This window comes from Aquila chrysaetos, chromosome 11 (genome assembly GCF_900496995.4).
Source record: "Aquila chrysaetos chrysaetos chromosome 11, bAquChr1.4, whole genome shotgun sequence".
Lineage (NCBI taxonomy): Eukaryota > Metazoa > Chordata > Aves > Accipitriformes > Accipitridae > Aquila > Aquila chrysaetos.
In genome coordinates, this window is record NC_044014.1 from 10,226,435 (window position 1) to 10,242,244 (window position 15,810).

Sequence of the window (15,810 nt, forward strand, 5' to 3'; positions counted from 1 at the left end):
AGGCATACCACATGAAAGCCCTCAAAACCAGGGATAGGACTGGTAATTAGAGGGAAACCAGATACCAAACACACACCAGTAGGAGTCCATATAGCCTTTGCAAAAACAAAGTAGGTGACAAATGATATTATGAATAATAATGGCAATCAAACAGTGCTCAATTGCTACCCACTAACCTACCTTTTTAATGAAGCGAAACAGGAGAGATGATGAAAAGATGCAGTCATTGGACCCAGAACCTTCTTCTGTAACAGATACACGTTCCTTCTTGCTCCTTTTTGATATGTATTCACATTAGCTATTGAAATTCATATACATATCTCTGTCTGTAGCTATCTATTGGCCCAAGTAGTTTTCATCCTTATTTCTCTCTATAAGCAATATCACTTACAGGAAAAAGTGAACTCCAGAATCCTTTGAATGAGGCCTTCAAAGGAGCTTCTGGTGGAAATGGTTAAAAGGTTCATAGTATTCTGTTTCTGTTATTTCAGAGGAAGTCCTACTGGCCAAATCTGCTGCAGCAGGAGACTGAATCCTGTGATTTTTTTAGATAATCACTGGTGATGCAGGAATCATCTGTCCATTCACTCAATAACAGCAAAACCACTGGTGTAGTGTCTCAGAAAAATATGGTCATCCTTTCACATCTGCTTGATTGCTAACACTATTTTTTCCCTGTGTAATCATCTACAGTGAAGAAGGATGGTTTTTTTAGACACAATAAACTAGATCCTCAACTAGTGTAAAGCAAGGTAGCTTCATAAAAGCTAGTACAGCAATGCTGCTTGAATAGTACCTGTGAATCTGTATAGGTATACCATTTTGATGTTATAGTAGTGAAAACTGCCGAGTAGAAATTTGACCTACTAGGTTGTTAATCTCAACCTTTTTGTGAGTACTAAATAATTTTAGGTGGCTATGAGCCTCCTCCCTTCTTATATACACACAATGACTAGCCCTTTTAATACTGCTAAAAAGCAATTGCCAGAATATATTTTCTAGGATTTTTACGTAGAGAAGTTCTGGTCAACTCTTACTGGTCTGTACAGCTGATCAGGACAAAGCATAAACCACTTTTGTCCCCAGTTAAACTTAGTAAGATTGCTCATTTTTAAGGGCTTTCTTTCTGAAACCAAAATATTGCTTAAAAGCTTGTAATACCTTAAAAGTCAATGTGTTTTACATTGGTGTTTTGAGTCCACAGTCAAGATGTTACCTCAAATAAACTGCTGTGAATCACAGCTCAATTTAAAGGAGAATGACCTGCCTTTAGACTTGAACATTGAGATATAAACAATTTCCAGAAGAGTCATGGACATGCTTATTGAATTGGGAGTTCATTACAGGCACTGGGAAAATTTGCTATGTATTATTTGGAGAAGAGATAAGAGTATTGATGGGTATAGGACAACTCATGGAAGAAGGGAAGGTTTTATTGACCTGGCCATATGGAAAAAGTGTCATTTTGGTTTCAAACAGCCTTCATTTTAATCATGTAAATATAACAAGATCTCTGAGAAGCTACTATGGGTCCTTTCAAGCAAGAAGAATCAATATAATTATCTAGAAGACATACCATAACAATTAAGCACAGTGTTAATGGCTGCACAGATTTCCTATAGATTTTAGGAGGAAACCTAAACCCTGAAACAATAAGTTAAATGGTTGCCATTATTAACACACTACAATTGTATGTCATTTCTTGCTTAAAGAAACTATAAATAAAAAATATAATCAGTCATACAGTATTTTAAGTAATCTGAAAAAGATTTTAAAATCCTGAGTTCCGGAGTATTTAGGTAGGCAGAATCTGATTTTGAAATGTTTTCCTTATATTTAGGGAGAAATACTTTAATATTAATCGGCAAAAGGTTATTGTTAAATCGAAACAAATATTAATCTGAAAGTACCTAGGACATAAAGATGAGGAAAGAGGAATAATAATTATGTTCACAAATTCACTCTAATCTCCAGCAACCTATGATTTTTCTCTTTCAAATAGCATGAAAGAGCAGCACAAAATTCACAGCTTTGATCTTTTTCTGCTCAACAGAAGAAGTACCGTCAGCATCCATATGCTTTGAAGTTTACCAGTATTAAAGACACTCCTGAGATGATCCAGGCTAGAATTAGTTATAACCAGGCTGTGGATGTAAGTTATAATGTATATACATTATGATTATAAGAGTGGTATCCTCTTTGAACGACCTGATTGAAGCACTGGCTTTCTCTCTTTTTCTTTCTCTGAGATTATCATTGGGAACCATGAAACTTCTGTGTTCTGGTGTGGTGCATCTCACAAAGAGCATGTTTCTAACTTGGAATGGGAAGTCATAGAGATCCCACTGAAGTGAATGGGAGTTTCGTGTAAAAAGGAGTTTCATGTCCAATTTTTTTTTCAGAAGTAAAATTTAGGAGTAAGGCTGACCTTTGACCTTTAGAGACTTTTGGCTTTTTGATATTCCTTGAGGAAGAATGCATTTGGGGTTCTTTCCCCTTTTCAAACAGATCTTTCAAATTTCAGTTTCTGCATATTCTTTGGAAACAAAATGTAAGGCAGCATGACAAGGAAGAAAAAATAAATTATTTCAAGCTGTCATCCTGCTGAGAGAGAAATCCAGGAGGGGAAACCTTAAAGGGAAGAATTGAGGCTGTTTGGTGTTTAAACATGTTTATTTTTAATAGAAGAGCGATTTAAAAATATTGTAGACTTAACTGGGATAATACAGAAGTGAATAATAAGCAAAAGTCACTCAAAATAGACAAGTTTCAAACATGAGAGGATGTTTTATTGTGAAAATAGATATTTTTAAAGTGAAGAAGAAGATGAAAGACTTTGTGTAAAACACATGCTATTGTAATACTTATAGTGTCTATGCCTTTGTTTTAATTAATAAGATCCAAAATGCTTACATCTCAGGCAGGATAAATATAAATCATTTTGTTCCACTGAGCCACAGTCAAAATCTGTCTGCTGCTCTACTTCTTCACACATGGAGTTCTCATTAATTTTCCTCTTATGGAGCTGCAATACGAGTGGGCCTACTTGCTAAAGAAAGTTGCAGCAGGGTGAAATGGAGAGGTTCATTGTAATCTAGAGCGTCTCAAACACTGAAATAATAGCCTGGGAAAGGCAAGTCGGGTGGTCAAGACATGGGTCATATCTAAGGCCAAAACCAGTGGTAGCTGTCTGTACTCATCTGAAAATTACGGTGTCAATGTAAGAAGAAACTAAGCTAGGAAAGGAAAATAATGTGAAAGAGGTGAACTCTGCATAGCCATTGTAGGGGAAGTTCCAGTTAACTGCACAGAACTCCTCTTATCTGTCTGCAGACATCCAAAAGTTAGCTAGTTCTGGGACAACCCTATATTCTTCCTCCAAGGATTGATAGGAGTAGCCCACATAGACACCTGTTTTACAACGGGATTAGTCATCTTCTGAGTTTTTTATAACCTCTTGCCACTGACTATTAAGCAGCCCGTTGCAACTAGCTCTGGAAATAAATTCGGATTAATTGCACAGATAATTACCATCATATTTATCTGCTAAAAATGAACAACTTTGGAGAGATGTGTTTGGGGAACTTCAACTCCCCAGATTTCTGTGGAATTTCAAAGTGTTGGTGGGCCACTCATGGTTGCACATCCTTAATAAATGCTGTTTATTCTCCCTCTCCCTATTCACATATGTTGGAAGTCTTATCAAATTAATATTGAAATATCTGAATTTTCATATACATAGATTTATACACTCAAAACTTCAAGGAGTTCCTCTCTAGCATACTCTAGCTGATAGGTGTATCGGACTCCCAAAGCTTTTTGAATACTTTCTGACTGATACAATTGCCTGTATTTATTAATGCTGCTGTCACTTTTGTGTAGTCTTTGCTTTCCATAAACCTATTTGTTAATGTTTTTGTGTGAACTAGTGATTGAATGTGTAGTCAGTACTTGCTTCTGAAATTCACCTCTATTTGCAGAGGCTGTACAAGGAGCATGGAGAGAGTGTAAAGCATCAGTATACACCAACGACAGATCTTCCTGAAATCCTTCAGGCCAAATTAAATTCTATGAATATCAGTGAGGTATAAATACAATGTTTAATACTTTAAAGAAAAGTGAAAAAGTTGATAGTGCTTTGCTATTTGTCCTACACAGGAAATCATACTAAATTTCTTTCCTTTCCCCAGTACATGATCATACTATGGTCTAAATGTTTCTGAAGTAATATGAGAAATCAAACTTCTTATCAAACTTCTCCTAAGTTAGAAAGATTAAGAATGAACAAATACATTTTTTTAATGGACATTTGTCATGCGATTATTCCTGTTGTGTATTGATAGTTTGATTTATGTTAGCCCTCTGCGTCAGAATAGAATGAAACTAATGTGGTAACATTGCTAGGATAGCAATAATGCTTCAGTGTCAACCCTCTGAACAGCAGCTCTGCTTTATTCCTGTTCCATGTTTCCTAGATTCGCTATAAGGAGTCCTGGGGAAAGATGAAAGATGGTGGCTATCAACTGAAACTAGATGCCATTCCCTTCCAGGCAGCAAAGGCTTCGGGTGAAATCATAAGTGATGTAAGTGAACTTACTGCTGATATTGTCCAGTAGGTATGTCAGTCACTCCAGACTGTTTCTGCTCTGCTGAGTGACTCTTGATGGAAGCATCATGTCCAGCCAACTCTGCATCTGGGAGACATCTGGCCTCGGTCTAGTTAGTTGTACTTTTGGTGGTGCAGCAACAACAAAGTGTTATTGGTAACTAAGCAAAGGAAGGTTTGCAAAAGCAAACATCCATTATCAAAGTCGACCAACTTGCTGTAGTGACTGGGCAATCACAGGGATTGTTCAGGAGCTGTCAGCCACTGTTAGGCAAGTTTTGGAAGAGAGATCTTGCTCAGGACGTTCTACCCTTTGGGGTTTGTCTTGGGTGTCCTTTAAAGGTTGTCGAGATATACAGATTAATTTCAAGAGTAGGAGACCAGTTGTTCTAACTTTGCTAGAGAGCTGATGGAGAGAGGCTCCTCAGAGGTTGATTCTGAGCACCCGCACCAGGTTCTTGTCTTCCACGACCTGTGTAATAGCAGGTAACTAACCCAAGCTATTTGTAAGTGTTTGTTGCTGTATTTTTGTGTGTTTCTCTCTAAATAGGATAAAATATTAAAATGTTTGCACAGATGAGGTCTTCCTAGCATGCAGTAAAGGTTCATTCAGATTTATTATCATATTGAGTATAGACAGAATTTATTGTCCATGGCTCTCTTTCTGTAATATGAAACACCTTTTATTCAGGTTTTAACAATCTGACTAATACTTCTCTTCACTCCTATTCTTATTTCCTTTTTAGCATAAGTATAAGGAGGCATTTCAGAAAATGAAAGGACAGATGGTTGGCTCATGTGGCCTGGATGGTGATATTCATATTGCTCATTCAGTCCATGCAGCATCGCTGCAGAGTGATGTAAGTAAAAGAAAGAAGATGTGGGCGTTTTGGAATTGGTTCTAACAGTTAGTAGTTCCTCATGGAAGATGCACTTAGCTGTGGACTAGCTGTTGAATAGCTTACTATTTAGAACTTAGGGCTTTCTCTCCCACTTTCCAGATATTTTGATATAATATGATATTCTTTCCATTCTTTTACATTATTTACAATAATGTTAATTTGACAATAAAAGAAGACTGCATTCTTGCACAATCCCTGCTGCATACCAGTGTTGCCTAGCACAAAATATTTTACTCTGTAAAAGTATCACTCAGAGGCAGGTCTAATTGAGAATTAGTGGTGGTCTTTGTACAGAAGTAAATTAAATTTGGTAGAGATACAAAGTTATTCAGTGATTATTTTCAATTTACTGTTTTCCTGAAAGACTAAAGGATGAATGAGTATGGAATTTCAAGTTGGCCTTTTTTGACTGGGGAGTGGTTCTCACTTGGTCTTGGGTTATGCTAAGAATCACATAATTTGTTCATTGTCTATAAGAATTGTAAATGTTCAGTGCATTTTGAACACTGTGGCTTGATCTAGAAAGCAGTGACATATTTGTCTGACTTTAAGCACATAAATAATCTAAGAACTATTTATCTTCTTACCAAAACTGTCCATAGTGAGCTGGATTGTGGATATAGATGGGAGAGTGTTCATAGATTTCAGTGAGTGTTGGGCTTGTACTGGGATTCTTTCTTCTGTGATGGTATGCTTAGACATACAGGTAACAATAAATGTCTGAAGAATTAATCCATCTGTCAGGTTACTCTAAGTCAGTTTGGTGATCATCAATAACTCTGGATGTTCATTATTTGGATGAACAGCCTGAACATCTCAAATTTGCATAATCTGGTAAGGAAATGTCATGTGAAAAATGTTCTTTGAAGATTTCTACACCTTTCTTTTCCTGGACAGAGACAAGAAGTGAAAAAACCCCCACCACTGAAAAAGACCTTTAAAAATATGAAATGAAACTGGCCAAATCAATGGGACCAACAAATATTTTGAGTGGGAATTTGTACTAATTCTAATATAAATATGGCTGTTTGCATTTTATCCTCAGGCAGTAGCTTCACCTTTTTGTTGTGCTTTCTAGAAATGCATTGAATTAAGATTTCATTTATCAGTTTGGTAATTCTATAGATTCAATGTATCCAGTTTTAACAAAAAAAAAAATTATAAATAATATCTCAGCTAAATTGAATATAATGTAGATGGTTACTATTTTGATGAAGAATAGGCTGCCACATATTCTAATTATAAGTATCGATCATTCACAGTATAGTTAAACAAGTTAGGGAACTTACTTCTAAAAAGAATAATTTATACTGGAAAATGGAAGAAATATGGAGAATGTCTCTTCTGATTAAAACCTGAATTCTAATTATTGTGCTGTGATATCTATGTGATCTGTTTTTAATCTGATAGGTGAAATATAAGCAAGGTTTTGAGGATACAAAGACTCACTTCCACCTGCCACTGGATATGATAAACTTGGTACATGCCAGGAAAGCCCAGTCTTTGGTCAGTGAACAAGAATACAGACAGCTGCTACACCAGTACACTTCTTTGACTGATGATGTGAGGTTGCGGTGTGCCAAGAATGCATACAAACTACAGAGTGAGGTAATTGCAAAATATCCCAGCGATATTTCCCTGTTGGATCTCATGCAAGATAGTTCTGTTCCAAATCATGACAGCTGACAGTATGTATTTGAGCAGCAGCTGAGGGATCAACAATGGCTGTTCCCCCTTGATTACATTCAGGAATGAGACATTTATCTTATTGGGCAGTTGTACAACATGTGTGATCACACTATACTGAGAGATAAAGTACAGTAGTCTTTGATGATTGGGCAGAGAAGCGCTTTTAAGTGAGGATGGTTGCACTGTTGGTGAAATACTCTTTCTAAGATCTTGCTAACTATGCAAACTGTTTGCCAACTGGTATTTGAGTTGGTTTGCATCTAGGTGAAATTCGTGTGTACTTCCACAAGAATGGTGCCTATTGTTAAAAATCTGATTTGTAAGAGACTTACAAACTCTGGCCCAAGACATAAGCACTGATATTCTAAGGATAAGTTTAGCTCTCTACGTAATCTTGAGTAAAATTAACCGGATAATGCCTTACAAATTCAAGGGTAGCAAAGGGCTTTTAATAGATTACATTGCCTCTGGAGACCTCAGGAGGGGCTGTATCTTAAAAACATGTCTGGCCTCCAAATGCTTTATATGAATTTAACACTTTCAGCCAACAGTCTTAAAGATGGCAGTCTGTGCTCAAACAAGTGTAAACATCACCTGCCAATTGTGCTGCCCACAACTCAGGTGAAAACACATGTAATCAGAGATTCTGAGGCAGGTTTCCATCCATGCCTCTCTCATTTGGGAGTGAAATGCTGATTGGCAGCAACACATCTCAGGGTGCAGAGTTTACTCTCTTACCAGCTAGTGCTAATAGCTGACAAGAGCTAGTGTTGTCCTCTCTTACCTTCTGACTCACAAAGGATATTTTATTTCCTGTATGCAGCACCATGATGCCTTTGAGTCTAGAGATTAGCACTGGACAGACCTGGATGGAAGAGGAGCTGGTTCTGTTCTCCTAGGCAGCTGAATAAAATGAAGGCATAGTCCATTTCCATTATAAGTGGTTGGCTGAACCAAAACGCCTTATTAAGTAAAGCTAGTTCTTCCCTCAGTAAGCAGTAGCAGTTTCCACATATCCATCAAGTAGGCAAATCTGTTTGTAGTGGATCAAAGTAGTTGTTTGGACTTTATAGCTCTTTTGAAGCAGAAAATAAGATGATCCTCCTCCTCCTCACCCTTCTCATCATCAAATGAAATAATATTTGTCAGAATATATCTACCAGTAACCTACTAGTAACTTTTGAAAAAGTAATACTTACAATGAGTCACTGCTGGGTTTGGTGGTCTGGAAAATATTTTAACAAGATCTCTACAGTGACTTAGTGCTACTTTTCCTTAGTATTGCCTACTTACATTATGGCATTCAGAACTGTTGAAAACCAAGGCTATTTTGTCTGCAATTTCACTTATTAAAAAGTTACCAGCATTTATTTAAAAATATTTTTATACACTTTTATAAACTGGTCTTATTTTATATATATTTATAAATAAATAATATCTAGCTGTGATTTATGTATAATATATGAAGAAAATTCATGTATCTAGGAAAAGTTTTTTCAAGGTTACAGATGGAAGTTAGGAGTCCAAGTATCATTCAGTGTTCATGAGACTTAGTACTCCTCAGAATCTTTCATCTGTACTGTAGATCTGTCAGGGCTGTATGCACACGGACACATATATAAACACAAGAACGCAGGGTAATATATATGAACTCTCTGTGGTAGATACTAATTTTAATGGATTTATTTGAATACCATTATTGTGTGTTTTTGGATGAATAAATATAGGGCATCTCAAATGCAAACTTGTAATTACTTCTGCTTGGTTTTCCTTAGAATTTATACCGGTCTGACATGAACTTTATGCGAGGAGTTGGATGTATTACTTCAGGGGCCCTAGAGATTGAAGGAAAGAAGAAAGCTTCTGAACTCATCAGCGAGGTAACAAAAGAGGGTTTTGATTTCTCCACTACAAACAAGAGTTTGCCAGATGTCTTTCTATTAAACTGGGCTGGCAAAGTGACTCACTGGATAATGCTAGGCTCCCTCCCCTTGCATTTGATCATTCCATTCGTGTCCTAACTGCAGATGGGTGAACCTGATGGAGTTCAAGGTTTTGCAGACTTTGCTAACTGTTTTTGCAAATCTTTTCTCCTGTGTTTCAGACCCAGGAGGTTATTATTTTATGTTATTTATTTTAGAATTAAAATGGGCTTTTTCAACTAAAAATAAGGGCTGTGTCTCTCTCTAATATGTACCTCGTACTGTTTCTCCAAAGTTAGACTGACCTAATATATTGGAGTGCCCAATATATTACACTGTCCTCAGCTCTGCTCCTGCTTTACAGTCTTAGTCTGTTTTTCACTTGCTGCGTTTGTGTGCTATTTTTTTCCCCCTCTTTAACTGGATTTTTATTTCCTCTGCCGTGTTCTCTTCTTATAGTCTCTCCCAGTTTCAAATCTTTAATCTATTGCCCACAGTCACATAGATGTGAAATTAAAAAAAAAAAAAAGTCCTTTTCCTAGTTGTGTTGAACAGATCCCTGCTTGCAGTGATCTTGCAGTTATTTTGTTCACAATTCTGACACAGGACTACAGGCTAGGTGGAACCTCATTTTTCTCATGGAAAAGTTCAGTGTGCTTGTGCAGCACCTTCCCTCTGGATTGGATTGCCTTTACTATAATTCCACTACCCAGGGTTAATGACATCAAGGAGTGAAATAACCTTATTACTGTATTCATCATAGCAGCACCTTGGTTTTTGTTTTTTAACACCTTATTCCTTAATTACTTTTCATTTCCCCTTTGAGACTTGAATGCACCTAATTCAGAGTAGCAAAAGGTAAATTAGTCTAATTGTTAATAGACACACACCCTTTGCAAAGTAGAATTTTAAGCACAAGAAACGATACTATAACACTGGTATTGGAAAAAGTCCCTCATCTGACAAGGCAATTTAGTTATTCTGTTCATTTTTCTTTGTGTGTGAACTCAGAGTAAATATCGTCAGCAGCCACATTCCTTCAAGTACACATCGGTGACAGACTCTCCTGGCCTCCTTCATGCAAAATTCAGCAATATGATTGCTAATGAGGTAGGCTCTCCTAACGTGAATCAGAAAATATGCTTTTCAAAATGCAGCAAGCGAGGGATGGAGGAGTGGGAAAGAGACAACCCTTCTCTGAAAAAAAAAAAATGCATCAAAAAGAAAGCATCACTCATTTGTGTTTTTTCACAGTTAGATCACATTTTATTATTTCCAAACATTTAATACCACATTCAATTCAGTCATTTGCATAGTATGGTCCACTTTAGAGGGTTCCTAAAAAAAGAATTGCTTTTCTAATTTTTGAAAAAACAAGACAAAACCCACAGGCAAATTATCAAAATCACCTATAATAACATGAGGAGAAATCCAAGCTAGAAAATATGGCCAGTCTACCAGAAATGCCTACCCTTTTGTTTAACACACATTTATGATGCCCTTAATGTTCTTAGGTCTACTTTTGGCCTGCTGAGAACATAACAATGCAAGGCTAAGAATGTAGTGGGTTGGCATCATGATATATGTATAAAAATTAATGTAAAAGTTTTTTATGCCCAGAAAAAACCCCATGCAATTGCAATTGCAATGGTATATTCTTAGCTGGTTTTTGTGCTGGCTGACTATAGTTGTCATAATCATAAACAAGTTAGTACTGCTGTTATTGAAACAATAGAGAAAATTAATTGCAGTTGTCTTTTTGATCTCTTTCTTAGCGCCTGTATAAAGCAGCGGGAGAGGACAGTCAGCATCACTATACACCAACAGCGGGTCTGCCTGAGTTTACACGGGCAAGAATAAATGCAGCCAACCTCAGTGATGTAAGAATTTGTTCTGTATTTCTTACACTTGGGATGGAGGATGAATTGTGCAGTGGCAAGGAAGATGGATAAGTAGAAGACTTTTTAGGTCTATTCTAATTATGCTTTCCCTGATTTGATTATAATGATATTTGTCTCCATTAGCATATATATGGTTGTGAGTAAATTATATCTACATAAAGAATGAGACATGTTTTGTCTGAGTTAGTAGGATTTCCCAAAGATAATTTAAAAAAATCCTTTGATTATGAAGAATGAGACTGTAACGCAGAATAACAAATGAAAGAGGGTTCCTTTGTTTGTTCCTTTGTGCATTTAAAAGTGAAACAGCAATCTACATGTGCCTTTCCTACTTTAGGCAAAATACAGAGAATCTTGGCATAATCTACGTGCTCAAGGCTACAAGCTGACAACGGAAGCACTCCCGTTCCAGACTGCCAGGGCCTCCAGAGAAATTGCCAGTGATGTGAGTTGAATGATTCAACCTTCCTTCTTGCCTAATTTCTGTTAACTTCATGTAAAACAATGTCTAAAGCAGATTGTACTGAATTAAAGCAACTCCATAACCATGTGAGACAAGTGTGAGACAGAATATATTACTTATGAATGAGTTTCTTTGTGTGAATTAAAAAAAAAAAAAAAAAAAAGAAGAGGAAGAATCGCTGCTAATCGGGAACCAAGCTCGGTTAAACATCTTCCAGTGGGAAATAGCTGAATTAAAGTATTTGCAGACAGACAAATCAGAGGGATTCTGCTCCTTTGCAGGCTTTCAGCTCCTCATATTATAAAGTGCCCACTAATTCTGTCCACCCTGCTTTGAGCTGACATTTGGAAGTGCTTAGTGCTCCTGAATTGAAATGAAGTCAGAAGCAGCTGAGCATTCTTTGAATCTCTGAAAATCAGAAACTGCCTGTCTGGTTAAGAAGTGAAAATCAGTGGATGCTCCTATAAATATGCATCCCCTGTATTTCTGAAACAGAGGAAACAAATCTTCTTACCCTTAAAAATATTGTCTCATTTGGATTGCTGTTTGCAAAACACTCAGACATGGTGGTATCCATTTCTCAGAAAGCCTAAGTTCATCCCTTCCTCACAAGAAATTTAATAAATTCTAGGAAACACTGACAATTAAGCTAAATTTAGTAAAAAAAGTCTTCATTTTGTGCAGTATTTAGTTGCATATTTTATCTCTAATGTGATAAAATATGAATATATTTCATATGTACTTGTTTTATGAAGCAACTATTTCTAGCTGTAATTTATGATGTATACTTAAACATAATTTGCAGAGTGCTTTTGGTTACAGCTTCAGATCTGCTCTAAAGGGTACAAGTCCATAATAGAATTACATCCACTTACAACAGATCTGAATTTGGCCCTTCATCTTGGAAGCACTTTATAAACATTAGCTACTGTAATTTAATCCCCACAACTCTCTTGTGTGGTAGATAAGTGTTATTATCCCATTTCAACTACATTATGAACTCTTCAGGGCCCAGGCCTTCCCTTTAAAGTTCCAAGCACTCTGTTGATGCTGTATAAATAATCATTATCATCATCATCACTATTTCACAGAGAGGATAAATGCAAGATGATAGGGAGAGTCATAGTCCCAGCTAAGATAAGAATGAGGGGTTGCTCGTGCTTATTCTTGTGCTCAGACCACCATCTTAGGCTTCTCAACATAGCTATTGATCCAGGAAAACTGAATTTACTCTTTAAAATAGCTGGGTGGCATTTGCAAATCTGAAGGCTACAGAGTGCATGATGTTTCTCTTTTGTATAGATTTTTTTTCTTCTGTCTTCTGTTTGTTTCTCTTATGTTCTCATTCCTAGTGATGGGAATAAAATTCTATGAGAGATAATAAAAGTGCATGATATGAGGTTAAACATGATCAATGCTTTGGGCATATTCAGAGAATGTATTGAGATGTACTTAACTTTAATGTTGCAACTACTGCAGTATTTAAATTTGAGAACAATGAGAGATTCAAACAATTACTTTCTAGTGCTGCATACCTTGGCTGTTCTTACGGACAGCATAGATGTTTTAGTGACTTACCCTAAGTTAGTTAGCTAGAGTAGCCAGTCTAAGTTTGGCACTTTTTCACTTTTACCCTTTTCTATTTTTAGTACCAATATAAACACAACTTTGTGATGGAGAGAGGAAAGCACATTGGTGCCAGAAGTGTTCTTGATGACACCAGGTTGCTGCATTGCTTGCATGCTGCCAAATTACAGAGTGAACAGGAGTATAAGAAGGGATCCCAAGAAGTCTGGTCTCAGTACCATCTGCCCATGGACATGGTGAATCTTGTCCACGCCAGGAAAGCCCAGGCCTTAGCGAGTGATCAAGATTACAGAAAGAGACTCCATGAATTTACAGCACTCCCGGAAGACATGAAGATGAAGTGGGCCAAAAGAGCCCACATGCTACAGAGTGAGGTAAAGACTTTCCTTCTGTTAACAGCAAATTGAATTTAGCAATAACAAAGCTTTGCGTGACTGGCATGAATTGTATATTGATGTTGGGCAGTGTTTTTAGAAAGGCTGTTTGTAAACTTATGTATGTGTAGCAGCAAGATATCTGATTGCTCCTCACATATGGAATATATGGAACACAGAGGTTCTCATGTTGTGAACCTGACATAAAATCACTGTGGTCCATGTTACTCATTCTAGAACTAAGGGATATACACAATCAACTCTCAGCTGTTTGGATCACAGCCAGTCAGTGGTTTGACAGCCACTACTCTACATGCAGAATTCTTTGAGCAGAAGGTTAAACGCTCAGAGGCTGATTTAGGATACGCTCAGAGGTTGATTTGGGATATGTTAGAAGGTCATTTTGCAAACAGAAATGGTCATATCAAATAACCAGTTCCCCAGATGTGTTTGCAGAAATTACTTATGTAAATGTAAGTTCAGACAAACTTTGGTGACAGAAGTTATGGAATCTCAGCATGGGCCACGTCCATGCTCACTTTGCCTTAGCCTGTACCTTTGTTCAGGGACAAGCCATTGTCTGCATGTGCTTTCAAACAGATGTAGATGTTGAGTGCATGCATAAAGCTGCATGGATGCAGGCAGCTGTATTTTGACAGTTTAGGGTCCAGTGTCATTAGCTGCTCTGTAGCAGGAAGCTCTGTTAGGGTGTTTTTTGTTTTGTAAGAAAAGAGAATGACTCATTCAGCAGGGAAGTGAAAAAGTTTGTTCAGAAAGTTATGCTAACTCTTTATAGGTCTTTAGAGAGCTGATCATTTACTGAGCTCAGGATTTCATTGCGAGACAACGTGATGTGATATTTGTTGGATTTATTTAGATCTGATGAGCAGATATTAACAGATATTCCGGCTATGAAAGTTAGAGTGGCAATCAAAGCACCAGAGAGCTTGTATCCTTCTTTCTTACTCGGTGTACTTGCTATCCAGTATCCCAAATGTACTATTCATTGCCAGAACTTTTTGGGGATATTCTTGAGATGGTATAGAAGCTGTTGCTAGATGCAGTTCTTTGCCCTTCCAACTCCCATTCCTGCCTTCTCCTGTAATAGCTAACAGATTGGCATACGGGTAGTTAGATCCAGGAAGGCAGGATTTTTTACTATTTACTGATGTGTGATGGCAGCTCATGTGATAGGAAAGTGGCATTTCTAGGGTCTTAGTCCTTAGACCCTAACAGCATGTACTTCAGAGCTTGCCTACAAAGGGACAGGATAGAAGATGAATAAGAACCTCAGCACTTGGCTCCTTGCCTTTAGACCCCACAGGTTAGGAATCCAGAGAAATGATGACGGTGGATTTGTCTGATACCCTCACTATCTAGTAGAGTAAAGTACAACACGCTTGAGCTAGATGGCTGTTATGTCCTTTTGCATATAGGGGAAAAAAAAACCAACCTGAAAAAATGGATGGTTGGATTGAAGTCACACAGTGACCCACCGTCACTCTGAAGGAGAAGTCAGAATTGTTGGGATTGTGGGTACTTTACTGGTTTTCACTTTTTATTGGGTCTGCCTTGTTTTCTTTACTGGATTAGGAGGTAGAGCAAGCCTTTAATGTGAGTAAAGAGTAATGTGTCGTCCTAGAAATGGGGTTAATGAGGAAGCATGCACCAGATAAAATAATTAGTATTCCTGACTTGAACTCACCTCAGAAAATTATTTCAAAAGGGGTTCTTTTACGCCCAGTACAAACAGGTTATTACTTACTGCTTTGAGTCATACTAATTCACTCACGGGGCCTTCTCTTGTAACTTGCATATGATACATTATTTAATTCCTAGTGGAATGAACAAATGCAAACAGTTTGGCTTTACGATATGATATGTGCATGGCAAATGAAAAACCTCAAAATGTTAATATGAATCAGGGAGTCTTTTTAAAAAACCTTAATAGCTGTGGATACAAAACTGATAGCTAATGATTTTCATTTTTAACAGCATCGCTATAAATCAGACCTGAACTTCATGAAAGGAGTTGGTTGGATGGCTCTGAGATCTCCGCAGATAGAAAGTGTAAAGAAGGCTGGAGAGCTCATCAGCGAGGTAACTGATAAATCTTTCATGGGATAGCACGTCTGTAGGAATTGTTTACCATCAAGGCTCCTCGTTACATGACACTTACGAATGTAGCTTATCATTTCCTTTTGATGTGGGAGCCTGTTTATACAAGGTGTAAGTTACCAAGAAGCAGTACGGGAGATGCAAGTCCACTGTGTGACACCTGCTGAATATTTTCCATTCCGAATGAAACACAAGAGTATAAACAAGACATGTAGCAATAAATAAATGCAGTAAACTCCATTATGAAA

At 37.3% G+C, this 15,810-nt stretch overlaps 1 protein-coding gene across 3 annotated transcripts in view; it reads left to right on the forward strand.

Annotated features, from left to right (window-relative positions):
* The window catches only part of LOC115347958 (nebulin related anchoring protein), a 53,299-nt gene that overhangs the window by 31,979 nt on the left and 5,510 nt on the right, over positions 1 to 15,810 (forward strand). For 2 of the 3 annotated variants that reach the window (XM_030029694.2, XM_030029695.2), the window contains exons 26-36: positions 2,054 to 2,152; positions 3,981 to 4,085; positions 4,476 to 4,583; positions 5,353 to 5,466; positions 6,919 to 7,116; positions 8,973 to 9,077; positions 10,131 to 10,229; positions 10,895 to 10,999; positions 11,358 to 11,465; positions 13,133 to 13,444; positions 15,440 to 15,544. In XM_030029694.2, coding sequence (XP_029885554.1) covers positions 2,054 to 2,152; positions 3,981 to 4,085; positions 4,476 to 4,583; positions 5,353 to 5,466; positions 6,919 to 7,116; positions 8,973 to 9,077; positions 10,131 to 10,229; positions 10,895 to 10,999; positions 11,358 to 11,465; positions 13,133 to 13,444; positions 15,440 to 15,544 — 1,458 coding nt within the window. The remainder of the gene's footprint in view (positions 1 to 2,053; positions 2,153 to 3,980; positions 4,086 to 4,475; positions 4,584 to 5,352; positions 5,467 to 6,918; positions 7,117 to 8,972; positions 9,078 to 10,130; positions 10,230 to 10,894; positions 11,000 to 11,357; positions 11,466 to 13,132; positions 13,445 to 15,439; positions 15,545 to 15,810) is intronic. The other variant, XM_030029696.2, reaches the window with a different exon arrangement.